Source organism: Pararge aegeria, chromosome 20 (genome assembly GCF_905163445.1).
Source record: "Pararge aegeria chromosome 20, ilParAegt1.1, whole genome shotgun sequence".
Lineage (NCBI taxonomy): Eukaryota > Metazoa > Arthropoda > Insecta > Lepidoptera > Nymphalidae > Pararge > Pararge aegeria.
Window position 1 is genome coordinate 5,279,145 of NC_053199.1, and position 24,814 is coordinate 5,303,958.

General features: G+C 36.0%; 2 protein-coding genes across 5 annotated transcripts; one reads left to right on the forward strand and one right to left on the reverse strand.

Moving 5' to 3' along the window:
* Positions 1-13,319: 13,319 nt before the first annotated feature.
* LOC120632676 (protein ALP1-like) lies at positions 13,320-16,630 on the forward strand. Of its 4 annotated transcripts, none has more exons than XM_039902631.1 (3): positions 13,320-13,844; positions 15,130-15,383; positions 16,303-16,630. In XM_039902631.1, the coding sequence occupies exons 1-3, from the start codon at positions 13,552-13,554 to the stop codon at positions 16,347-16,349; spliced, it is 594 nt and encodes a 197-aa protein (XP_039758565.1). In that variant the 5' UTR covers positions 13,320-13,551; the 3' UTR covers positions 16,350-16,630. The 4 variants fall into 4 exon arrangements, with proteins under 4 accessions (XP_039758565.1, XP_039758564.1, XP_039758566.1 ...); XM_039902630.1 differs by lacking the exon at positions 16,303-16,630 and adding an exon at positions 15,471-16,142; XM_039902632.1 differs by lacking the exon at positions 16,303-16,630 and adding an exon at positions 15,700-16,142.
* LOC120632677 lies at positions 14,042-16,294 on the reverse strand. The gene is made up of 2 exons (XM_039902633.1): positions 16,141-16,294; positions 14,042-14,998 (listed from the first exon to the last, which is right to left on the reverse strand). The coding sequence occupies exons 1-2, from the start codon at positions 16,271-16,273 to the stop codon at positions 14,268-14,270; spliced, it is 864 nt and encodes a 287-aa protein (XP_039758567.1). The 5' UTR covers positions 16,274-16,294; the 3' UTR covers positions 14,042-14,267.
* Positions 16,631-24,814: the final 8,184 nt, after the last annotated feature.

Consider the following 24,814-nt stretch of genomic DNA (forward strand, 5'->3'; position numbering starts at 1 on the left):
ATAAATATTATTAGTCATATTTTAACACAAAAATATACTTACCTAGGTAATCAATATTATTACTAAGGATCTTAAAACAAGTGTTAATATACTTACATATTATATTTTGTAAATGATAAATTTAATATGCGACTAACACTGTAAGTTTAAGAAGTGGATAAATAATAACTTATAATTTTTTTGTGTTTCTATGGCCTTGGTGTACAATATCCGCAAATCATTGCTTCCGAGTTATGACAACTCATAAAGTTATCTACATCTCAAATCAACCAATGCGAAAAAATAGTACCGTATGTATACCGTATATCTAAAAATGTTAGATGAATTTAATTACGATATATGTGTGTTATTTTCTAATCCTATCCTATTTTACAAATATTATTATTAATGCGAATGCATGTTTGTTGGTTGGCTTATTCAAGGTGCATCCAGAAAACATAATTATAGTTACAGTTGTACATAAATCTCTTGAATGTACCTAATAAATCTCAAAAATAAACAAAAATTGTAGGTCTAAACCTTAAACGTACTGGCTTTTTTATAATGTTTTAAAATGTTTGACACTCTGTAAATTCATTCTAATGTAGAGAGCTTTGTAAAAGTATTTCCATCATTAGCTACTATTTAACCTCGCAGAAAAATGTCACAGTCGACAAAAAAAAGTACGAAATAAAGGTTCTCATAAAGTTTTTTTTTTTTGCTTTGCTCTCTAGACAACCTTAAATTAAGGATGCCTAGAAGAGATTGCTACGAAGCGATAAGGCTGCCTTTTGTATGCTGCTTCTGTCTGTGTTTTTTCATTATCCTTCTTCTGTATTTTTGTGTGCAAGTAAAGAGTATAAATAAATAAAATAAATAACTTTTGCGGCTTTCAAACTTTAGGGCGCTCCCGGCTCTACTCCATGTAGCCCTGCCTTAACTTTGCTTTGACAATTTACATCTTAAATTGATGTGAGGTGTCAAGTTTGGGGTCGATCAAAATTTCAAATAGACCCCGTAAGTGGATTTTTGGGGGTACCGTTCTGTGTAAGCGGCGGGAAAATTGATGCTGTCAAAGAAGGCTTATTCAATTTGCGGCTTATTAATCAACGACGCGAGGGTGCGGAAAGTGAAACTTTACGAGCTTGATGAACTCGCGCATAAGTTACTTTATAAATGATCCATTACATTTAATTCTTTGACATGTAAACGAAACTTTACATACGGGCTGTAGACAATGAAGAAGAAGAAGAAGAAACACTTTATTGCACGTATAACATACAGGAAAAGAAACAGTAAGGAGTATACAGTACACAATGTAGACATGCAAAGGCTGCCTTATTGCTGCAAGCAATCTCTTACAGGCAACCTTTGTAGATAGGACTTACAGCAAGAGAACATTTATTTCTACCAACAATGAAGCAGTGGTTGTTACAGATGATACGCGTGCGTTTTTTTTGTGCATTAGTTGCTTAAGAATTTCCTCAAATGTGGTTTTTGCTCGAATTACTTCTGCGGAGGTACTTTTTCAGCTATACTTTCTTTATTCCACTACAATTTCACCCTTGTCTGCAATCTCATCTGGTAGTAAGTGATGATGCAGTCTAAGATGGTAGCGGGCTAACCTGTTAAGGATCGGATTCTACGCGACATCGCACCGGTACACTAAATCGCATAGCAGCAAGTCTTTGTAGTTACCACCCGGTAACTAGCCACGACAAAAGCCTGGGAGGCATTGACAAGACCAGAGAAAATTTTGAAATTATAAATTCCCAAAATTCCCCTGCCGGGAATCGAACCTGAGAACTCCTACTTAAATTCATAGCGCTCACCGTTGCGCCAAAATGAGCTATAAGGAAGCCCTTAAATAAGCAAAATTTGTTAACCAGACAGCTGGACCAGGGTTCATCATAACGCAGCAAAACGCTTTATCGTAGGTATACGGCGCGGTTGACTATGCCCTAATTAGCGGAAGTGAGAATTCGAGTATTGCAGTGGCCAGCCAGTGGATTTGAAATCTATAGGACATTTATTAAATCAGTTAAAACAAAGTGTCACACAAACCGATAGTCTAGCAATAAACAGTAGATCCGAAAAAAAAACTTATAGGATCACTCCGACAGTCGGACATCAGTGTCGTCCGTTGGTCCATTCTAGTCTCACACCTACATGTTACATTTACCTAATGTTATATTTGATTAACAACCAATGTTCATGACATTGACTTGGTGGGTATTTTGATATAAATACGACTGCATTTTCGATGCACTTCAGTCCTACATGGACTCGAACGATGCAAAGATGCCTCCCGGTGTCTTAGTCGCTTTCTGGGTTCGATTCCCACAACTGGAAAATGTATGTGTGATGAGCATGGATGTTTGCCAGTGTCTGGGTGTTTATATGTATATTCTAATTATTTAGTCATCTTAGTGCCCATAACACAAGCTACGCTTACTTTGGGGCTAGGTGGCGATGTGTGTATTGTCGTAGTATATTTATACATAATCTCGTACAACTGCGTTTTGTATGCGATGATGTACTAAAGATCATCGTCAAAACATATTCATATTTTAAACTTAAATTGCTTTTTTTTTCTTAACGTCAAAGGTTGCCAGACATCCTCAGATTATCCAGAGATCGCTTTGGTGATAAGACCGCCTTTGTACGTTCTATTTTTAGTTTCTTCTGTATATGTGTTCACTTTGTATAAAATGTGTGTTTTCAAAAAAGATTTCAAACAAACAAACAAAACATTGTGATTCTTCCTGATAGCTCACAATCTTTGAATTACGTAGGAAGGTCTTCTGGCACTAGTGGTGAAAATTTGTAGTTACTAAAATACAACTAGGTTTTTCTTATTACAGTTTTAACACATTTATCACACACATGTGTGTAAAAAAAGAAGCAATGTAATCCTCCTATCTTGGAATTGGACAGACTTGATAGAAGTTTAAGAAAAACCTACAGTTTTATTTGCACTTCTCCGGTTTTTTTTTCGATTTTTGCTAGAAAAATTACGTAGGTATCACGTATTATACAGTTTTTGGAAAATTGAGGTTTTTCCAAAATCGGTCGGTCGGATATTGTTATTACCGTTCGTTTTACTAAAATAATAAAGTCAAACTAACAACTACGAACTAAAAAGTCCGATAAATCATTATATTGATACGAATAAAGGTTATGCATAATTGAAAAAAATTGTGCCCGTAATAACGTATAATGACGTTCGAATAATCGAAACGAAATTGTCATCGTCGAATTACGCAATATCGATTGATTCCTGCGATCATCAATTCGATTACAGCCGGCGACAGATGTCCGCAACGTGACGAATTTTGACTAAACGAAACAACCCTAATGGGACCCTAACTTGGTAGTTGTACCCAAAGCAAATTAAAACGTATGTAAAAGGTAATAAGGTTGGATATTGACTGAGGATGATAATTGGTTGTTTTTGGTTAGGCTTTCGTATTGGTAATCAGCCGGTGACCGCAAATCGTTGTCCCTCGATCAGCCGTTGTTGCCAGGAAATTACAATTTCGACTTTTATTCCATGAGGATTCGTAGTATAATTGGAATGTTTAGATGCAATACTATATTTCTAAGTAGTATTTATTAGACGCTGCAAGTTTTAAACCATATCCACCACTCTATTACTAAGCCTTCGCTGTCTGTCTGTCCATCCGTCGATATCGGTGAGCTATATCTCTTGAACTCTAAGACTGCACTCACACATACTCAAGATTATTGTCAATATACAAAATATTGTGAATAGGCATCTTCTAGGCAAGCGCGCTCCACCTTAAGCTGCATCATCACTTACCATCAGGAGTGATGTACTCGGGTTAGAAGTTACACTTCTTTGGCGATAATAAAAAAAAATCTTTTCAAACATTTTATCGTTCGCTACGTTTGTAGAAAAAACAACAGTAACAATAGAAAAAAGGTATTTAATTCATTGAAAGTTTTATTATAACGCGTTATCTAGTTAATTAAAGTTTATTTAAATACCAATAAAATATTTCTACATAATTAATGAAATGTACATAATAAACATACCTAATTAAATTTGGAATACTAATTATCGGACAAGTTTCACTCAACATTAAAATTTGAAATTTTTGTACAATTGAATCAATAAAATCACCGGAATAACCGCAGACTTTGACAATTGAAAGTGTACACTGTCAAAACTTATAGCTTACTTCAGGGTGTCGGGTTTTTGTGACGGTTTGCGCGTACATTGTACAACTTCAAAAATAAATTGACAATAATATTGACGTGTGTGCGGGGAGCCTAATACGTAGATAGTTGATTGTAATGATGTTTAAAATTTGTATTTCTTTTAACTCTAAAATATAATTTTTATTAATACATAACTATGACCTAAAATAAACTATTTAAAAACTAAATAAAATCTAAAACGTCCTCGAAACCACCGCAGCGAGGCACAGTTCCTAAGATGCTGGCAGCATTGCCGCTGTGGATGGCCAAACTAATTCGCTGGCCAAGGTAACTGCCCTCTCTAGGATCACCGGTAGACTCGATAACCCTTTTCGATAATTCTAATGATTACGGATATTCCATAATTGTCTCCTTGGTCTTTGGGTAAGAATGTTCAATTAAGGTTCTGGGTTCGAAGTCGAAGGGTTTTATAATATGATTCCCAAGGTAATATTGGACCTACGCCAATTTCTCCAAGCTGATTAGTGTTGCCCAAATTCAGTCTTGGTCTTGCAGTCTTGGTCTTGTTCTTGCGTTTTTGCAAGACCAAGACCAAGAACAAGACCGCGTATTTTTAGCAAGACCAAGACCAAGACTGACCGTGCAAGACTTGAGCAAGAACAAGACATAGCCTGCAAGACTCTTGCGTCTTGCAGCTAGGACTTAGCGCTATTTCACGGAGTAGTTAGGTGTAACAGTTCGGTGTATAGGTAGGTAGGTACGCTTAGGAATTCTATGAGACGCAAAAAACTATATCAAAGAATATGAAAAACTGGACCTATGCGCATTACGACTAATACCATAAACATAGCGAATAAAAAAATATCTATTAAAATCAAACTGAGTGCATGCATAGTTATGTTTTAACCATCGGCACTTTGATAATGCGGCATCAAAGGTTTTGTACTTACTTCTCAAAGAAATTTGCCGCTTTTCGGAAGTACATGGTTATGATACACGCGCCGGCGGCTTCTTTTGAAATCTAAAACAATCGTTGCCGCCGCGCCGAAATCCTAACATTTGACACTATTCATGCAAAATAATTTCGAATTTTAAGAGTACCTACAGGTGTTCCAAAGAATAAATAAGTTTCAGATTGGTGATTTTAGATTGGTGGAGGACGCATGAGACAGAGTATCCGATTTTATCGAAAATGGCCCGTGATTTTCTCTCCTTACCTGCAACTTCAGTACCTGCTGAGAGGTTATTTTCTAAAGCATCATTAGTAATTAGAAAACATAGAAATAGGTTAAGTGATGAGTCAGCCAGATGGTTACTTTGTATTAATTCTTGGTCAAAAGAATTGATATAAAGTATCATAACCTAATGATAAAGCTGTTGATTTGTGTTGTATTTTATTTTTTATTCAAATAAATGATAAATCGTAAAACTCTTTTATTAAATTTCTTATAAGTTGAGGGTTCAATCTCTTTCTAGACAGATAAGTATTGTTCTTTAAAATACAGTCAAGTTATTGTAATTAATTTGTTTTTTTACATGTTTTAGCAAATGTAAGCTTATAAATCATAAATGTTTATTAAGAAACAGTTACTTCCATGGAAAACGAAATATAGGTCAGTTGATTTTTCGAACTTCTTATCAAATCTTCAGTTATTTATTAATCTGCTTGATCTTTACTATGGCTATGTTAATTCAAGCTCACAATGTTCCAATTCTAATACGTTTTTCTAAGATTTAAAGTAAACTTTAATAAATAGTAATAGACTAATAGGTAATTGCAAGACTTGCAAGACTCTTGCTGCAAGACCAAGACCAAGACCAAGACTGGGAGCGCAAGACCAAGACCAAGACCAAGACCAGGTGTATTGGCGCAAGACCAAGACCAAGACTGGCTAAGTCTCGTCTTGTTCTTGCATTTGGGCAACACTAAAGCTGATAGTGATTGAAGAAACCGTTCATTTTCAACTTGAGAATCGAACCTATTACCGCGTAACTTACCGTCTAACTCAACGAGGCATTCCAATATGAATAAAAAGAATAGCGTTTAAAATAGTTATACACGGAAAGTTAGTTAGAAAAAACCAATTGTTCTAAATATTTTCCATGTTCTCAGTAGAGGCATTGTTTTTGTGAATGTCATCGCGAGCAATGAAGGCCGCGCCGCAAACGGTCGCGGTTCCCTTTGTATCCAGCCGGCACTATGTTGGCACAAGTCATGAGATCCTAGTATCGATACAATAGTTAGTTAGTTTTGACGACCTCACTAGCGCAGTTTCTTTTTTTTTTATCTTAATACAATACACACATCTCTATCTAGCCCTAAAGTAAGTGTAGCTGGTTTTGTGAGTTACCAACATAACATCAACCCACTTACTTAGATACTTAAGAAGATCGTGCCATAAAAGTAAAATATTTACACTTTTGGCACAATTTTCTAGGCGCCATTCCGGATCCAATGAGCTATCGAACAAAATTTTAAGAGCAGTATCTCTATTTTGTTACATTTTCAACTTGTCGACTAGACTATTTAATAAAACTGCCATAAACCTACGAATGTTAACCCGCTGCCATCTCATACTTGAATAATTACTTACCACCAGGTGAGATTGCAGTCAAGAGGTAATTTGTAGTTTAATAAAAATGCGAAAGTAATGGAATAAGTTAGTGACTACTTTTAGAAATGAAGTCAATATATTATCAGAAACAAGTAATAATGCCTCGCAAAAGCTCATTTAAACTTTTATGTTGATCACGTGACTCCAATGATGCAACAAAAAATCGTAAAATCCTAGACTGCTATCCTATCTGCACTGACGGTATAAAAAAATTTGTTGTCTGTAAAGTCGGCTTACTGACGATAGTTGAACGTGACAACGTCGTAAGAAAATACTGATGGAATGGTTGCATTTTTCAAAAGAAAATTTTAATATTATCGTTGCTATAAACAATTGACACCACATTCACTTTTCACTGCACTTCATCCTTGCCGAAAACATGTAAATGTATTATTGTATAGAAGCTGTCCACGCGGACGCATCGCTCACTCAAGTAGGAGAGAGACAGATGTCGAACGCGGAGGCCGACTGTGCCTCTTTGTCGCTCGTTCCGCGCTCTCGCTTGCACTTTAAGCCTTGAATGGAATGCCTCAGAGCGAGGTAACGCCGCATACGTCATGTTTTTTCGTGCGTGCAGCCGGCTCCATCGAATTATAAGACGTTGTCACGTCAAAATACGTCAGTGGTTATCTACAATGTCGTTCGTTAAAATATTATGAGAAACTATGATTTTTAAATTTGTGTAGTGCTAGAATATACAAACACATATTATGTATACAAGAACTCCTTAATGGAAACAATATTCAAAAACATATTTATTATTATATGAAATAATAAATTATTGGTATTTAAAAATATTATTTCGTAAGATTTTAAATTATACATTCAAAAACTATATCGCAGGTAAACTCTTACAACTCGCTCTTAGTATTTTTAATTTTCTGTTTTTTTCTTTTGTGTACCTACGATAAAATTCTATTAATTTATTCATTCATGGATAGTGAATTAATACACTCATCATATCTCGACGAGAATCGAAATCAGAACCAAAATATTATGATTGGAATACGAACAGTCTAAACACTAGGGAACGCGGTTAAAATATATGTGATCCAACAATAAAAAAAAACTTGGGAAATATTAAAATACGCTTCGATATTAAACTTGGACCAGTCGTTTCTTCTTTGATGAACCGATCGTAACTGTGACATTCGTGTGCAAAGCACATACGCAAAACGTAGGTATTATGATTGGCGGTAATTGTTTTTTTTACACTACTTTTTCATAGTTTACTTACGAAAAGTGCTTCCTATAATTAACTTTATAACGACAATGACATGCAGTAGCAGTTTTTCTACGCCTCAGAAACCATTTATATACGCCAAAGCAAACAATAATAAAAAAAGTCACATTACCCTACACCGTCCCCTTACTATCACTCATCGATACATTGTACGCCGGATGTCACATCACTAATACGACAGAGCCTTTGTCGTGTCCCCCCCGTGATAAAAAAGAAAAAAAAAAACATTTAAAAATGGAACACAAATGTATCTAAGATTGGATTTTGGAATATCATCGGCGGATATATTTCATCTTGTCATAACATGGTGGGTCAAAGGAATGGATCAGAGCTTGATAAATTACAGTTCAAATTTGGAATAATGTCTTTTTCACTATTCACCCGCGGTTCGGCGGACTTGGTGAAGTGATGACGTTGGCGGATCGTCTCAGAGGGGTTTTGAGATGTAATAATTATATAAGTAAAAATGTATGAGACGTATATTTATTATTCTGTAGAAGGTTCGTAAGCGAGTGCCTTTTTACATCTCATGTCTTTACTATTTCGTCGTTTAATACTACCGTTTTGGTATTTGATTCGTTTCGACACTTTGACTATTTTTAAAAAGTACTTAAGTAGTATTTTTAAAAGCACTATATATGAATATATAGAATTAACAACATACAGAATCCTCATTCAGCCATTATTGCATGCAGTGCTTTGTGTCCAAAAACAATGAAAACGCCCCCCGCACGTCTCATTTCGAACCCACGGAATGTTGCTAGCTCAAAAACTTTTCCCATTTACCCAATTTAACGTAAACGTTTAGAAACTTAGAGGTAAAATAATTACCGTCAATTGCTAAATGGAATCCTGTGCCTGTTCGAGAAACACTACTAAAGTAAAGTGGTTTTTTTTGGTATATTCTTTATTTGCAAACAAAATTAATACAGAAGAAGAATAAAAAAAACACGGACAGAAGCAGTATACAAAAAGCGGCCTTATCGCGTATGGTTCTTTATGCTTCAATATTAGTCGAGTACACGGTTTCCGTATGTTCTCAATTCTGTGTTTGAAGTATTTTTTTAGTAGCTGTTGCCCGCGTTCTTCGTCATCGTTGTTACAGTTTTTAACAAATCCAGTGGGAACTTTTTGGCTCCCTGCTATAAAAAGTAGGCGTCCTTCCGTTCTTTCAATTAACTTATGTCAAAAATTAAGTTAATTGTTTGCTTCGTTAAGAATGAACTAAGAAGCAAAGAAACGAACTTTCGTATAAACTTTCGTATAAAATTAGTTAGGATTAGAATATGATCACGAATTTGAAATAAGAAAAGTTTGTATGCTTGTTTGAACGCACTAACCTAATTTTATTTTGCAGTTTAAACTAAACCATGTACAGAGGGAGGTGATAATAAAAAGGGTTAAGGCCGTAGTCCACCACGCTGGCCCAGATCGGTGGACTCCACTTTGAGAACATTATGTAGAACTCTCAGGCATGCAGGTTTCCTCACGATGTTTTCCTTCACCGTTGAAGCTATGTTATTACGTAAAACGCACATAACTTAGAAAAGTTAGAGGGCTCGGCCCCCCGACAGTGAAGTCTAGCTCCTATTCACTGGGCTATCCCCCCAGACCTCCCATACCTCTTAATAATCGGGGGATACAATCTAATTAGTTTTAAATAAATTATTATAACCATCTTAAAAGGGACGGAGATTTAACTTTAGAAGAAGCAGTAAATCAAGGTAAAGCTAAATTAATCATGAGATACCATTAGCTTACTTTCTTAGCATCTACCACCCAGGTTTTCCTTTGAGCGCGACAGTATTAACGAGTGATCTGGTCTTAATAACCGTTCCGCGTCATTAGTGAGGCATCATTTGTCAGAGGCTCCATTACATACAACTCCTGTGACAAATCGTACCGCTCTATGGAGAAACGGGGTGATGTTGGAACGCTGAGTGATTACCTATGGGAGAACTGCGCGTAGAAAGTTGGATAAATGATACGTTTTGACCTAAAAGAAGAGGCGCAATGGATAGAACTTCGACTACACTTTCGTAGGGCCAAGTTCGATTCTTAGCACCTCTAACTTTTCAGTTATGTGCGTTTTAAGTAATTTAAATAACACTTGCTTCAACGGTGAAGGAAAACATCGTGAGGAAACCTGCGTCAGAGTTCTCCATAACGTTCTTAAAGGCGTGTGGAGTCCACCAATCCGCACTTGGACAAAGTGGTGGTCTACGGCCTTAACCCCGTCTCACAGTGTTGGGCCCGGAATGGGTGGATATGATGATGACCTAAAACAGCACCTACTCTAGCAGGAAATATAGATGGCCTGAGCTTGAGAATTGTTTAAAGGGCAAACTATTTTATAGTTGATACTTTTTTTTTATAAAAATCACTGTCATGTTTCTTTTATACAGCTTTTGTGTGGTTAAATTTATAAATGACTAGCTTTTACCCGCGGCTTCCCACTCGATATTATTAGAAAAACTTTGCCAGGAGGAATAAGACGCCGATCATGAAACAGAAAATTGCACTATTTTAGGAGGCTTGTGTCACCTGTCATGTCAAATTTTTCTATGTCAAAAATAAAATCAAGGCCTTATCGATTAGAGCAATGCCAAAAATAAAGTCAAAAGGCGGCCTTATCTATTAGAAACAATCTCGGCCAGGCAACCTTAGGATTAGGACAACATGAGCGAGAGAAAATAACTTCTATACAGGGTTTAACAAAAATACCAGAAAGCTCTCGGCCTTGTAGTTATTATCATTAAAACTAACAACTTTTGTTGTACGACTTATTAAAATTCGGTATTAATTTATTTCATACAAAAAAAAATCATGTTATCTCTGTAAAGTGGCATTACACTATGAACCAATTTTTTTTTCAATTCCACTACAAGTTAGGCCTTGCCTGCAATCTCACTTGATGCCGTCTAAGACGGTAGCAGGCTAATATGTATGAGTTATGGTAGTTATTACCCTAGTCAGCCGGAACCGGAACACTTAATCGCTTAGCCTGTCGGTAGTGTGGTAACTAGCTACTCAGGTCAGTGACCGCTTGAGCGAATCGTGGTTCGCGCGCTATTGCTGACGTTACATAACAGAGTAACAAGTAGAGTAGGTCTGTGTAAAAAATTAAATATTTAAGATTTCACAAACTATTGAGTTTAAAAAAAGTCGTAGAACAAAAGTTGACACTTTTAATGTAAACAACTACAGGTCGAGAGCTTTTTGATATTTTTATAAAACCCTGTATATATAAAATATAGTTCAGAGATATATAATATGGCAGTAGCTAGGTAAATAGCTCCATTAGCACATAGTGTGGATCCGGTCCCGACAGATCCCGGCGCTCATTACGAGCCGCACATACATCATCGTCAGACCTTCGGCCGCTGCAAGTCATCGCGCCGACCCTAGTGTGGAAGCTGCACTACTGTGGGAAGGGATTCTGCGATACAACCAAATATATTCTCAGTAGGTAATAAAAATTGTGAGTAATTCATGTATTGAATTTTACAAAAACAAACTAAGTATAGGTACGCATTTATCTGGGATACCATCAAAGCTACTTTAAATAGAATAGAATAGGATAGAAAAACTTTATTGCAACACAACACAATCGGAAAAATACAAGGAAAACTGTAATAGTACTTATTGCTAGGGTGCAAAGGCGGCCTTATCACTAAAAGTGATCTTTTAAAGGCAACTTGAGCGTACGAAGCCGATAAAAAAGTGGAAAGCGGATGGTGCATAAAGTATGTTACAAAAAAATAAAATAAATTTATATGAACATACATACTATATTCACATATTAGCTACAAAAATACCCATATAAATTTATATTTACTATAATAGATATTTATGATATATATTTATTTATTATTATAAACTTAAATAATACGCAATAACATAGGTAAGTAATTAAAATTGTAAAAACCTAATTGATTTATTAAATTTACAAAAAACAAATGTGTACTTTGTTTTTTGCAAAACATTGTTGATACTTTAGTCATAAAATGTTTGCAGTAGTAAATAATTTTATAAAAAAATAAATGTATGCGACCGCCGCGAGTCGCTCTTCTTGCATGATTATGTATCTTTTTTTTATGTTTAGGGACGAGCGCTTGACTGCAATCATACCAGATGGTAAGCGATGATGCAGCCTAAGGTGGAGCACGCTTGCCTAGAATATGCCTATTCACTCTTGATTTAAAGTAACTCATATATCTTGTTAATAAATATCAACTTTATACCTTACCAGTTGTTGCCCACGACTTCTTCTCCGTTTGTTTCAAAAACCCCATTGTATTGTCGCAGGTTAAAAAGTATCCTTTGTCTATTTCCAGAATGTACGCGATTACTATGCGTTTTTTTTTATAATATTGATTCTATTCCTAGGCCATTGATAGGGAACAAAGTATATTTATTAAAATCCCACGTCCACATCGAGGAGCTACTAAGTATTCCATGTCAGTCTCCAAAAAGGAAGTTAATTAAGTGCGAATAATTTTAATATGTTGAACCGGAAATATAACATGAAAATTTTCCCACCAGACAACACTTTTTTGACTAAGTATTGTCGATATATAGGTACCAAAACAAAGCGACGACGTAGCGATAGAGACAGAAGCCGTCTCCACATTGGCGATCAGTCAAATGACAAAAGAAATATCAAAGCGGTAGCTTTTATAGAAATTAACATAAGTATCGCTGGGAGCGACGGTCGCGCAGTCATTACTGGATATAATTAAAAACCTTGATCTTTGATTTATCCACGAAATAGCAGCATCATCTGGAGCCCGGGGGAAGAAAGCGACGTCATGAAATATGGATTTGGATTGAAAATGAAACTCATCGTTCGGGCTCGGCTTCGATGACCAAAATTTGTCGTTATTTCTTGAGGGGTAACAAAGGGATTCATATTCCATTATTAACAGTAGCGGATCGCCTCTTAACTGAGATCTCTTATCGTTGGGAAAGTACTAAGTCGGTAAGGAACAACGCTCTTGAAAGAAAATGTACCTACTTAGAATCTCAATCTACTTAATTAACGTATCCTAACCCCTACCTATTTTCCTAATAACTTAATATTCTTCAAATATAAAAAGAAACACAAAACTAATAAATTTAGTTTACTTTGCTGAAACTTTTAAAGAACTTTTTATCGTAACTTGTATAATTTTGACTCAGTTTGGTTATAGTGAATACCGAGTCGGTGTTTCCCTCTCAGGAAATTTTCAGTCATCATCATCATCATATCAACCCATTACCGGCCCACTACAGAGCACGGGTCTCCTCCCACAATAAGGGCCGGCGCCCATTGTCGGCATCGGCAAGGAACAGGATCCTTCGGCATCCTACATGCAAGCGCACACTGATGGAAACTATGCTTTGGCATGCTGCAACGTTCTTAGGGATGACGAGGCGTCCTTTAGCATGCCGCACCGTCCTGTAGCTTGCCGAAGCGTCTCAATATCGTATTTCTCGTCAAAACAGTTTCAGAGTTGTTACAAGCTAGTTGTGTGAGTTGTATTTAATATGGTGGACTGGGATCTAGTGCTCATAGCAGCTCTTGCTGAAGAAGAAGAGAAATCTAATCAATCAAGAAGATTTTGGGTGAACAACCTTTGGAAGCAACGATATACGTCCGGTGAATTCAACAATTTATTCAATGATTTGCGTTATGACGTGCGAAAATTTTATGACTACTATAGAATGAGTTATGAAAATTTTGAAAGTCTGGTTCATTTGCTTCGACCTTTCATGGAGAAAAAACAATCAAATTTTCGCACACCTATATCTGTTGAAGAAAGATTGTCTGTGTGCTTGAGGTGAGTAATCATACTAATATTATAAATGCGAAAGTGTGTTTGTTGGTTTGTCCTTCAATCACGCTGCAAGAAAGCCACGGATTGACGTGATTTTTTGATTGGGTATAGTTGAGGACCTGGAGAGTGACATAAGCTACTTTTTATCCCGGAAAATTAAATAGTTCCCTTAGTTAGTTAATAATAAACAATACTTTAATGTGTTAATAATCATATTTATTATTTTTTAATTCACATATACTCGTACAGGTATGATTCGAATGGTGACTTCAGATCGCAGACTACATTACTATTTCGTCTGAATCTATATTTCATGCTGCGCCGGTCATAGAACTGTCGTCGTGGAGCGATTGTTGATGACATTGGAGTCATATCTTTATTTTTAATCACATTAGCTTTGCTGCAGGTAATAATATGTTAAAGAAATTACAAATTCTGGTAATCATTGGTTTCAATATTCTGGTAATCACTGATTTCAATGTTTTGGTCTTGGCATCTAGGTATGGGTGTCGGTGTATATTTCAATGTTGAATGTATGTTGTCCTCGTTATTTACGGATGTTGCTTGGGGTGTGTAATAAGAAAAATCGTCCATGGTGTAGTTTGATTGATTCACAGGAGGTTTTTGTTTCGATGTGGATGGTTCATTAATAGATCTTGTTGTTTCAATATGCTGTGGTGCTTCTAACATTTCTGAATATTCGATTTCTGCCTTATTAACAATAAGCAATACATCTCTTTTCACTTGAAGTTGCAACTTTTTCGGTAAAGATTTTACTGTAGCAGACATTGATTTAAAAAATATATCTATAGGATGTTCATCTTCGTTATTTTTAGAATCTATATAATTTTTTAATATCTCAGCTGTGGTTATGTTTTGTGATCGAGGACGCGAGTTTTGTGAATCTGAATGTGACATTTGTGATTGTGGCCGTGATTGAAGAGAATCCAAGAAAGAATCTTGTGTGTCCTCGGAAGACGAATCTAAATTAGATACCTGTGCTCTATTTTGTAAAAATGTAGTTAAGAATTGGAGTTCTCTTTCGTGTTTTATTGGCCTTTGTGGCTTTGCAGAATCACCACTTTTGCTTGTTCTATTTTTTATCGCTTTTCGATAGTTGTTTCTGATGTTCGTCCACATCTTGAGGCATTCTTGAGCTGAAAATAATATAATAAACATATAAATGAATGGTTTGTTAGTGAGGGGTTTTCACGCAGGTTTTCCAAGTGGCAATAGATTAATAGGTACCTACCTAAGCTATATTTAAAAATATAATGTTTCTTTTCAGGTTTTTAATCACAGGAGTCAGTTTCAAAACTTTAGCATTCAATTACCGAATGGGATTTAGTACAGTTCGTTGTATAGTCCATGAAACCTGCCGTGTAATCTGGAATATTCTTGGCCGTATCGTTCTGCCAAAACCAACAACAGCACAATGGAAGATAATTGCTAAAGACTTTGATGAAATATGGAATTTTCCAAATTGTATTGGTGCCATAGATGGCAAGCACTTCAAGATACGAGCTCCAAATAATAGTGGAAGTATGTATTTTAATTATAAAAAATTTTTTAGTATCGTTCTGTTGGCTGTAGCAGATGCTAAATACAGATTTGTCATTGTCGATGTAGGTGCTTATGGTAGAAATAGCGACGGTGGTATATTAGATCATTCAAAATTGGGTTTAAAATTGCAAAACGACACCTTAAATATTCCTCAAAATGTGAGCTTACGAGGAATAACTGAAGAATTACCCTATGTTTTTGTTGCTGATGAAGCATTTCCACTAACGAAAAATATAATGAGACCGTACCCTGCGAATCAATTGGCAAATATAGAGAAAAGAGTTTTTAATTACAGACTAAGTCGAGCAAGGCGTATTGTGGAGAGTGCTTTTGGCATTCTTCAATCAAGGTTTGAAATATTTCAGAGGAGAATGCAAGTACAAGCAAAATATATAGATAACATCATTTTAGCCTGCTGTTCTTTACATAATTACATCATTAACAATGCAACGACGGAACTTCCAAACCCACTACAGGAAAGTGACATTTTAGAAAGTTCCGTGGATAACAATGTAGTTGGCGATACCGATATTATCATGTGCGAGGGTATGGTCATTAGAGATCAATTTAAACAATATTTTAACTCTGAACATGGGTCAGTTAGTTGGCAGAATAATATTGTCAATAGATCATAAAATACCAACGATCTATAAGTCAATGTAATTAATTATATATTATATATACTTATACTTATTATAACTCAATAAAAAATACAATGTTTATGATGCTTACTTACGTGTTTTATTGAATTCTTTGGCGATTTGCTCCCACGCATTATTTTTCATGTGTTGGTCACTGTAGTGACGCGATTTTATATTGTATAAACACTCGTGTAGACGAACTAAATTAATTAGCTTTTCTTCCGCCATCGTTGTTACAAGAAAATTCGTTGTTACAGCAAACAACCGATACACGCAGTGGTTACCTCGATTGTGTTGTGTGTGAGTCAAATGATTCAAATGGCGGATGCCTCCCCTCGCCCCGCAGGGCAAGCTATCCCCGAGTGGTGCCTCGGCGCCGGCGGGTACCGAAGGATGCCGAAGGATGCCGAAGCATCCCGAAGCATTCTTAAGGCTGCCGATACAGCAGCCTCAAGCATACCGAAGCGGTATTTTTGTTATTACGACCATATATAATGGAAATTTCTACTTTATTGTCATTATGTTAATGTATATTGCTATTTGCCACCTAAAATCCTCAGTCGTGCCGATGCCGACAATGGGCGCCGGCCCTAAGAAGGGGTTAAGGCCGTAGTCCACCACGCTGGCCCAGTGCGGATAAGTGATAATAAGTAATAAATAAATACAAATATACTACGACAAAACACAGATCGCCATCTAGCCCCAAAGTAAGCGTAGCTTGTGTTATGAGTAGGTACTAAAATGACTGATGAATATTTTTGAGAACAATATATAAAAATAAATAACTAAAATAAATAAATATACTACGACAATACATACATCGCCATGTAGCCCCAAAGTAAGCGTAGCTTGTGTTATGGGTACTAAGATGGCTGATGAATAATTATATGAATAACATACGTAAATACTTATAATATATATCTAGATAAACACCCAGACACTGAAAAACATTCATAAATAAATAAATAAATAAATATACTACGACAATACACACATCGCCACCTAGCCCCAAAGTAAGCGTAGCTTGTGTTATGGGTACTAAGATGACTGATGAATATTTTTATGAATTATATATACATAAATACTTATAAAATACACATAAACACCCAGACACTGAAAAACACTTCAGTTCATCACACAAATGTTCATCACACAAACATTGTCCAGTTGTGGGAATCGAACCCACGGCCTTGGCTCAGAAAGCAGGGTCGCTGCCCACTGCGCCAATCGGCTTTCACGTGACCTAAGCTCAGGTACTTCACACAGCCATGACAATGACGTTGGCTACTTCTCTAATCTCACCTTTCACACCTTTTATCCGATGGGTCATTGTGAAAGCATCATCAGTGCTACCATTAGGTTCTCTTGATGTTCCGATAAATAATATCTGATTGGCATTGATACGTGCAGCTTCCATTTGGAAGTTCATTAAGGTGCAGTCGCTGACGTAGGATAGACGGGACAAAAGTCATGGAGCGGCCATATTCTTTAAAAAGACTACTTAGACAAATAGGCACACACCTTAGTTTATACCATGTTTATTATTAGTTATCACCAGATGAGACTGCAGCCAAGGGCTAACTTCTAAATAAGAAAAAAAAACTATATAGAGGTAATTAATTGAAACATAGTAAATTAATAAGAATTTGATTTTTTAAATAAAATACTTACTAGGATGTCGTTTAAAATTACACATTTTTTAAACATTGACGACTGTAGAAATAATTTGAGATGTAATACAGCATAAAAACAATAAATATGAATATTTGATCATTTCGACAAAGAAAATAACAGAAACATCAAATAAAATAGTTTTCCAATGCAGATGTATGAGAAGGTTCCTTATCTACGTTCTTTAAACTTTAGTTCAAACTTTATTATGCCCCATTTTATAAAATTTATAATAACTTTAATTGCATGGGTCTGAAATGAAATTGCGAATTTTCTATCTAATTTTAATTGGAAAAGTGTTACTATTCTGTAAATGATTATCTCATAGATAAGTTCTATTAGATACCTATAAGAAATTATATAAATTATTAGAACTATAATTTTAATGACTAATAAGTTGAGCGGGACAGCTAGTTTAAAATGAAAACGAGAAGGTTATTCATCACCAATTAAAAATAAATACAGCTAACTTTTTACTTCGACCGATTTAAATGTTTAATGTTGCATCAGTCAAAATTATTTATTACTAGTAAAACCACACTGTTATAATTGTAAATCCTTACTAATATTTGAAATGCGAAATGTGTTTGTTTGCTTGTCTAATATTTACTTCCTTTGTTGTACTCTCTTTATTTTTTGTATTCGTTCGTGTATTTTTTCGTTTAGGTAACCTGGAAGAGATCACTTATATTGATAAGGTCGCCTTTTGCCTGCAATATTTTACAAGTATTCTTTGATTTCTCCTGTACAATGCAATAAAGAAGTGACGTAGAGTAAGTAACATGGGCTATTTTGCATCCCACGAAAACAAACTTCCCACGAGATATGTAAAAACCGTAAAAAACGCAGTCAAAGAACGCGGGCAACAGCTAGTGTGAAATAATTAAACGACAAGAAATAGAAACACAACTGCACAGTTTTCTCTGTCCTATCCCAGTTCCCCATTAGTAGCCGACACCCTCGCGATTAACGAATCACTTGGCTTTTGTCGTTTTTTTTTTCACTTGTCGCTTAGAAAACCTGTGTGTCGGTGTCAAACAAGAGTTTTGTCAAATCATCGCGTTCAAACGTGCCGGCAGGTAAGCCTGTCAATGCAAGCTGGAAGTTTGAAGTGCATCTACGGGGAAATCGTTAAAAAGTTGTTAAGCACTAATGAAATATGCTTAAGACCTCTCAGAAGGCGCATGGTGAGAGCTTTTTTCTTATGGGAATTTGGTAATTTGTCGTCTCAGAATTTTCACTGGTCTAGGCTTGTGGGAGGCCGATTCGACGTGTCCACGCCAAGTCGACATATCTATACCGAGTCGAACGTCTAGTGGACGACTCGCAGTTGGTGGATCGTTACTTATAATAGATACGATGGCAGTAACAAAGAATCGCTAAAAAGTTGTATTTATCTAATGATATATAATCATTGTTGTATTTATTATATATTTGTATTTTTATTTCTATTATAAATGAAATTGCTATTTATATTCTATAAATAAAACTGCAAAATCTAGCAGTCCGCCATGACAGGTGACACACCGAAATCAAAGTTATGACGTCACGTATTATATATACGTGACGTCATACCAACATAATTTTGTACCGCTTGAACTTCGAAAATCTCTGCGATCAAGTATTTTGTAATTTAAAACTATCAGTTGCCAATTTTTTTTGTTAACAATGGCAAAATCTTTAGCTATGAAACAAGGACTTGTTAAAGCTTTAATTTGCATATCTATTCTCCAAAGACCTCTCTCTGAGGAGATAAAAGGACTGTTTCAAGCAGCGGAACACATGCTGGGGATGATAAGAGTGCATTTGTAAGACTGAGCCTTTAACAAAACCATACGATATAAACCTGAGATTTTTTTTATTACCTAACCGATGGAAACTACATTGACGCAACCGTCTTCTACACTACAAGTCACTTCGTGTTTATTCTCATCAAATTGAGTGGAACCGTGACAACGTCTCTCCATAACACGAGAGGATAAACCACGACCAATCGATTTTAAAACACGACACTTTACAAGAATTTAATATAAATAATAAAAAAAAACTTTTTGGTATGTTCTACGAGATGCTAGTTTTCGCTCGTTATCGTGTCAGTCTTTATTGTGATTATTACCTATACATTTTAGTTAACGAAATTCCTTTACACATGACGTCTTATTTTATTTTTAGCTATAGGTAAATGTTTAGTGATAATGCAGCCTAACGTGAAAAGCTTTTAAAACTTTTTCTTAAACTACTCTTGGGGTATCTAAATAAATTTTAGACGACAATTATGTTATTTCGAAAAAAATAACAAAGTAAAAATCTATAATATTATAAAATTGATTCGGGTTTCTAATAACAATTGAAAAAAAAAGTCTTTGTTTTTGAACTGTAACCTAACCTAAGTATGTACCTATATCATAATCTATAATTCATTAATTTTTATCAAAACAGATTGAAAGTTTCTTACTTCCTACAGCAGAAGCGTATTGAGCCATTGTCTCGAACTTTTGATTCCTTTAAACTCGCCAACACGCATTTGAGCAGCTTGGTGGGTCTAAGTTCTCGGAGTAGCAGTCCTGTCAGACAGGAGCTCTTTTCCCAGCACTAGCACAATAAAAGACGATGATAATGTGAAATATATCCAGTGGAATATAACCTTTTTACGATGTTCAGCCTTTCCTTGACTGAAGTTTGGCGGTTACACAACTTGGCCTTATCTAGCTATCCGTGCCAAGGAAAGCTGCAAATATAACCTAAAATAAACACTAGATACCAGGAAAGCATAAATGTCAAGGTACTTAGCGTTACATAGATCATAACAGTTTCTTTTATGCTCATAGTAGGTAATAACCATCATTCGCTTATGATTGAGAGACGTTGACACCGTTTCGGTTAATTTTATGAGAATCAACAGTTCTCAACAGTTTTATTAAGCAATCAGGTATTAAAGTGTTTTGCACGTTATTTAACCAGATACGTCTTTATCGATAATATAACTACAAAAGCCCATACAGTTCAAAAGTACCGGTACTAGGTACATTCATGGATACTGAAAATTAGTATAAACCTTTCTAAGATTCAATTTACTAAGTTCTCTAACTTTGTAGTATTTTTTGTTTATAATAATTTATGTATATATATGAAGTATTACCACGATACGAATATATCCAATGTTAGTATCGTAAATAATGCTAAATAGGTTTGCGCCGGGGATCAAACCCTGTACCTACAACTTTTAACACCACAGCGATTATTACTGCGCCAGGCTATCTAAGATTAATATTCCACAGTAAAAGCCTTTACATCACACCTAGATATCAGCTTCGTGACGTCCTTTTAACATGAACTATCGTATTTTACGTTATAACCTGTACCGTATTTTAAATGGGCGTTTCATGGCATTAAGGCGTTCGCAAATGATATTTCCCGTGCGCAAACCGCCATAATTATATTCGCATCAATCAGATGCGCGCGCGCATGCCCGCAAGCCTCTTAAATGGTTATTAGCCGGGTAATATACATGTTATATAATATAAAGTATCGCTTGTATGTTATGGGGTTTCAAGATATGGTATATGTTGACTGTTATATTGAAGGTGATTTATTGTCAATGCAGGTTTTTTGATACCAACTCGCATTGGAAAGTGTGTGTGGATATGAACAGTACGGCTAACAAAGGCAGGATACCAAAATTTTATCCCCCGATTATATCCCCTGATAGGAGATGAACTTGTCCACCTACACGGCTCGCATGGACACCGGAGACATTTTACTCCCCGAGGAAGGACTAAATTGTCTTCTGCCACAGCATTATCAAATCTCCGAGCATTGGCAACATGTAGAAAAAATATCCAAATAATTTACGTGGAATAATTATTATTATTAATTATTTTAAAGTTTCCTTCTAGCCCAGTTCGGCGAGAATTTTTTCATGTTACATTTGAGCACCTTCTTTGAAAAAAAGTAGTTACGCTAATTATGAATACGTCCATTATTTAAAAATAAATATTTATAAATTTTTCTTGATTTATTTCCTTTTACTTGATTTATTAATTACTAGCTTCTGCCCGCGTCTGCGTGGATTTAAATTCAAGTTAACAATTTTTAATCTTACCACGGGAACTATTTGAAAGATCGTTATAGAAAGTACATGTACTTTTTCATAGCATAGGTGACCTGCATACCAAATTTTAAAGCTGTCTGCCCCTGGCTTAGCTCGTAAACCATTTTCAATTTACCATCGGGAACTACTTAAGGAATAAGTGGTAGTCTATGTTCTTTTTCATGTCAAACGCTACATGCATGTCATATTTTATCCAAATCCGTTCAGCCGTTTTTGCGTGATTGAGCAACAAACATCCACACTTTCACAATTATAATATATATATATATATATATATTTATGTCAATTCAACTCTTAGTTATAATAATAACGCAACGGGCGACGCGGTTGTCTGCTCAGTTAGATACTGCAGCCGACCTAAAATCAGCGCTGAGCATTGTTCCCAATGCACAGCATAAGGCTGAGTTTGCGTCCATTTGCCATTTTGTAATAATAAATTGGTAATAATTTAGTTCAAGTTCTTGTATTAACAATAGAGTATGGCAATAAATGATTGTTATTTTTATTATATTATTCGGATATTATCCGTTATGACGGTGAAGGAAAACATCGTGAGGAAGTCTGATACTTTTTTTTTTTATACAGAGAAAATTCCTGACGCATAGCACTCCGTTGGGGTAAACGGGGTAGTTATGTGGGACTTGCCCCCACTAAAACTTCTGTGTGTCCCTCGATAGACCTATAAGTGAGAGCACGGGGTTCACTTGCGTATTCACCGCACTCTCGCCAAGGTTTTGACCCCTCAGTGCATGGCGGGTTCTATCATCAATGGCCTGATCGCTGCCAAATCCTCCAGAGAGGCGTGCGCTACACGGCACGCCACCTACTTCGGCCTGTCATTAGTTGGGTGACAAACTTCCCCTTTAATTCGCCACCCGCAGGCCTACAACTCATGGAGGCCGGAGGTCATTGGTTGTCCTCCGGCGCCCGGTTCGTCTCCTGCGAGAGGGAGTGTTGATGTCCTTAAGTCTGCATACTTGAGAGTTCTCCGTAATGTTCTCTACGGTGTGTGGAGTCAACCAATCCGCACAGGGCCAGAGTGGTGGACTACGGCTTTAACCTCTGTGGGAAGACCCGTTCCATGTAGTGGGCCGGTAATGAGTTGATAAGAAGAAGAAGAAGAAAAAGTCTTTATTGCACATACAAGTAGAAAGCCAGGTTAACGCGAATACACATATGCACGAAGACGGCCTTATCGCTTGAAGCGATCTCCTCTAGACAACCTTTGGTTGAAGAAGCATATAACATAAAACGGGATAGTGCAATACCCAAATTGTGCTAGTTCTATACATTACATATACAATATAAAATGATGAAGATGATGAAGATTACGAATTTCCATCCATGCTCGGAAAGTAGATAAAACTGTGGTAGATGTACTGTGGTAGAGTTTAAATTTAAAAATCGGTTGAAAACGCAATCATATCACTAAAATTAGATTCGAGTATAATTTACTGACGAAGTAGCATCTTGACAACTCCATTATAACAAATTTGATGTAAACTCCAATCAAAGTGTCCACAGTAATAGGTAAGTAATTTTGATGGATGAATTGTTCGTACCAAATACCACGTTGAAAACCGGTAAAGTTTTTTTAACTGACTTCAATAGTAACAGATTATTTGACCGTCATACTCTTCTACAGCCTGCTTAGATTCCACTGGTTTTTTAGTAGAGCAGAGGGTCTTATTATTTACTCACCACCCAGATCCAGGTTAGCGGGCTTTAACAACTACACGTGACACGGTTTACTATGCGCTCCGAGGTGAGAGTGTTGACCCAGACAATTTCGTAACTCCTAACTAGTAGCAACTGAAAATTCTTTAACAGGAAACCGAATGAATCGCACTCAGGACCTTGTGACTCTTAATTAAACATGGTAAACACTCTACCTACGAGGCAATAAACGATAAAATTGTAAGTTACAAGCTAATGAATATTTGTATTGTCTTATATGTTACACCTGTTAATGACAAACATGTCACATATACAGTACATGTTATAATAAGATTAATTTATTGCAGGACGAAGTTATGAAATAGACATTTCTTTGTCTTTACTGACCACTCTAGTTCGTGACTTTTCCAAGCTACTTGACACTGGCAAAGTACATTGTGCTGTTTTGGCACTACGAAAAGCCATAAATCAAAAGAAGAAGAAGAGGAGAACAGTATATGTAAGTTGTCGGTGTAAATAAAAAAATAAGTATCTATACCTAATTCAATTAATAACTAAATATTCAAAATTATGTTTAAAAACTGATAAAAGCAGATGGCACACCTGAGGATAAGCAGAAAACCGTCGGCTATAAGCAGAGCAACACTAGGCGTAGGTGTTAAGCCTCAAGTGCCTAATTAATAATTACACCAGCTTCCACGCCTTTCAGACTCCTGACACTCCAAACCTGCATCACAAGACGAGCTCTGCCACAGAAAGCTCTTGTACTATATACTTACTATCTCTAATCAAACAGACCTAAAGCAGTCTCTTTTGAACACTATCTAAACAAATTAACATTCATGTTTTTTTGACAGCCGATTGGCGCAGTGGGCACCGACCCTGCTTTTTGAGTCCTAGGGCGGGGGTTCGATTCTCACAACTGGAAAATGCTTGTGCGATGAACATGAATGTTTTTCAGTGTCTGGGTGTTCATCTGTATATTATAAGTATTTATGTGTATTATATTCATAACAATATCCATCAGTTATCTTAGTACCCATAACACAAGCTACGCTTTCTTTGGGGCTATATGGCGATGTGTGTATTGTCGTAGTATATTTATTTATTTATTATTTATGTAACTGCATTTTATTCCTATACTTAATCAAGATTTCAACAAGTATTTTACGAAGGAACTACCTAGGCTTTAGAAAGTGCTAAGAACATGTAATCTAGCTTATTACCTACAGTAGCTTTGATTAAAATGACTGGAATATAGCCATTTGATGTGGAAACCAAAATGATAGGTACATTTTATCAAAATAATA

What these genes read in the sequence shown, in the direction of transcription:
- LOC120632677 (XM_039902633.1), bottom strand. Translation starts at nt 16,273, where the DNA reads ATGGCGGAAGAAAAGCTAATTAATTTAGTTCGTCTACACGAGTGTTTA. An exon ending in CAAAGAATTCAATAAAACAC is followed by an intron (nt 14,999 to 16,140) that starts GTAAGTAAGCAT and finishes TATTATTTTCAG; the next exon opens with CTCAAGAATGCCTCAAGATG.
- LOC120632676 (XM_039902629.1), top strand. Translation starts at nt 13,552, where the DNA reads ATGGTGGACTGGGATCTAGTGCTCATAGCAGCTCTTGCTGAAGAAGAA. An exon ending in AGATTGTCTGTGTGCTTGAG is followed by an intron (nt 13,845 to 15,129) that starts GTGAGTAATCAT and finishes GTTTCTTTTCAG; the next exon opens with GTTTTTAATCACAGGAGTCA.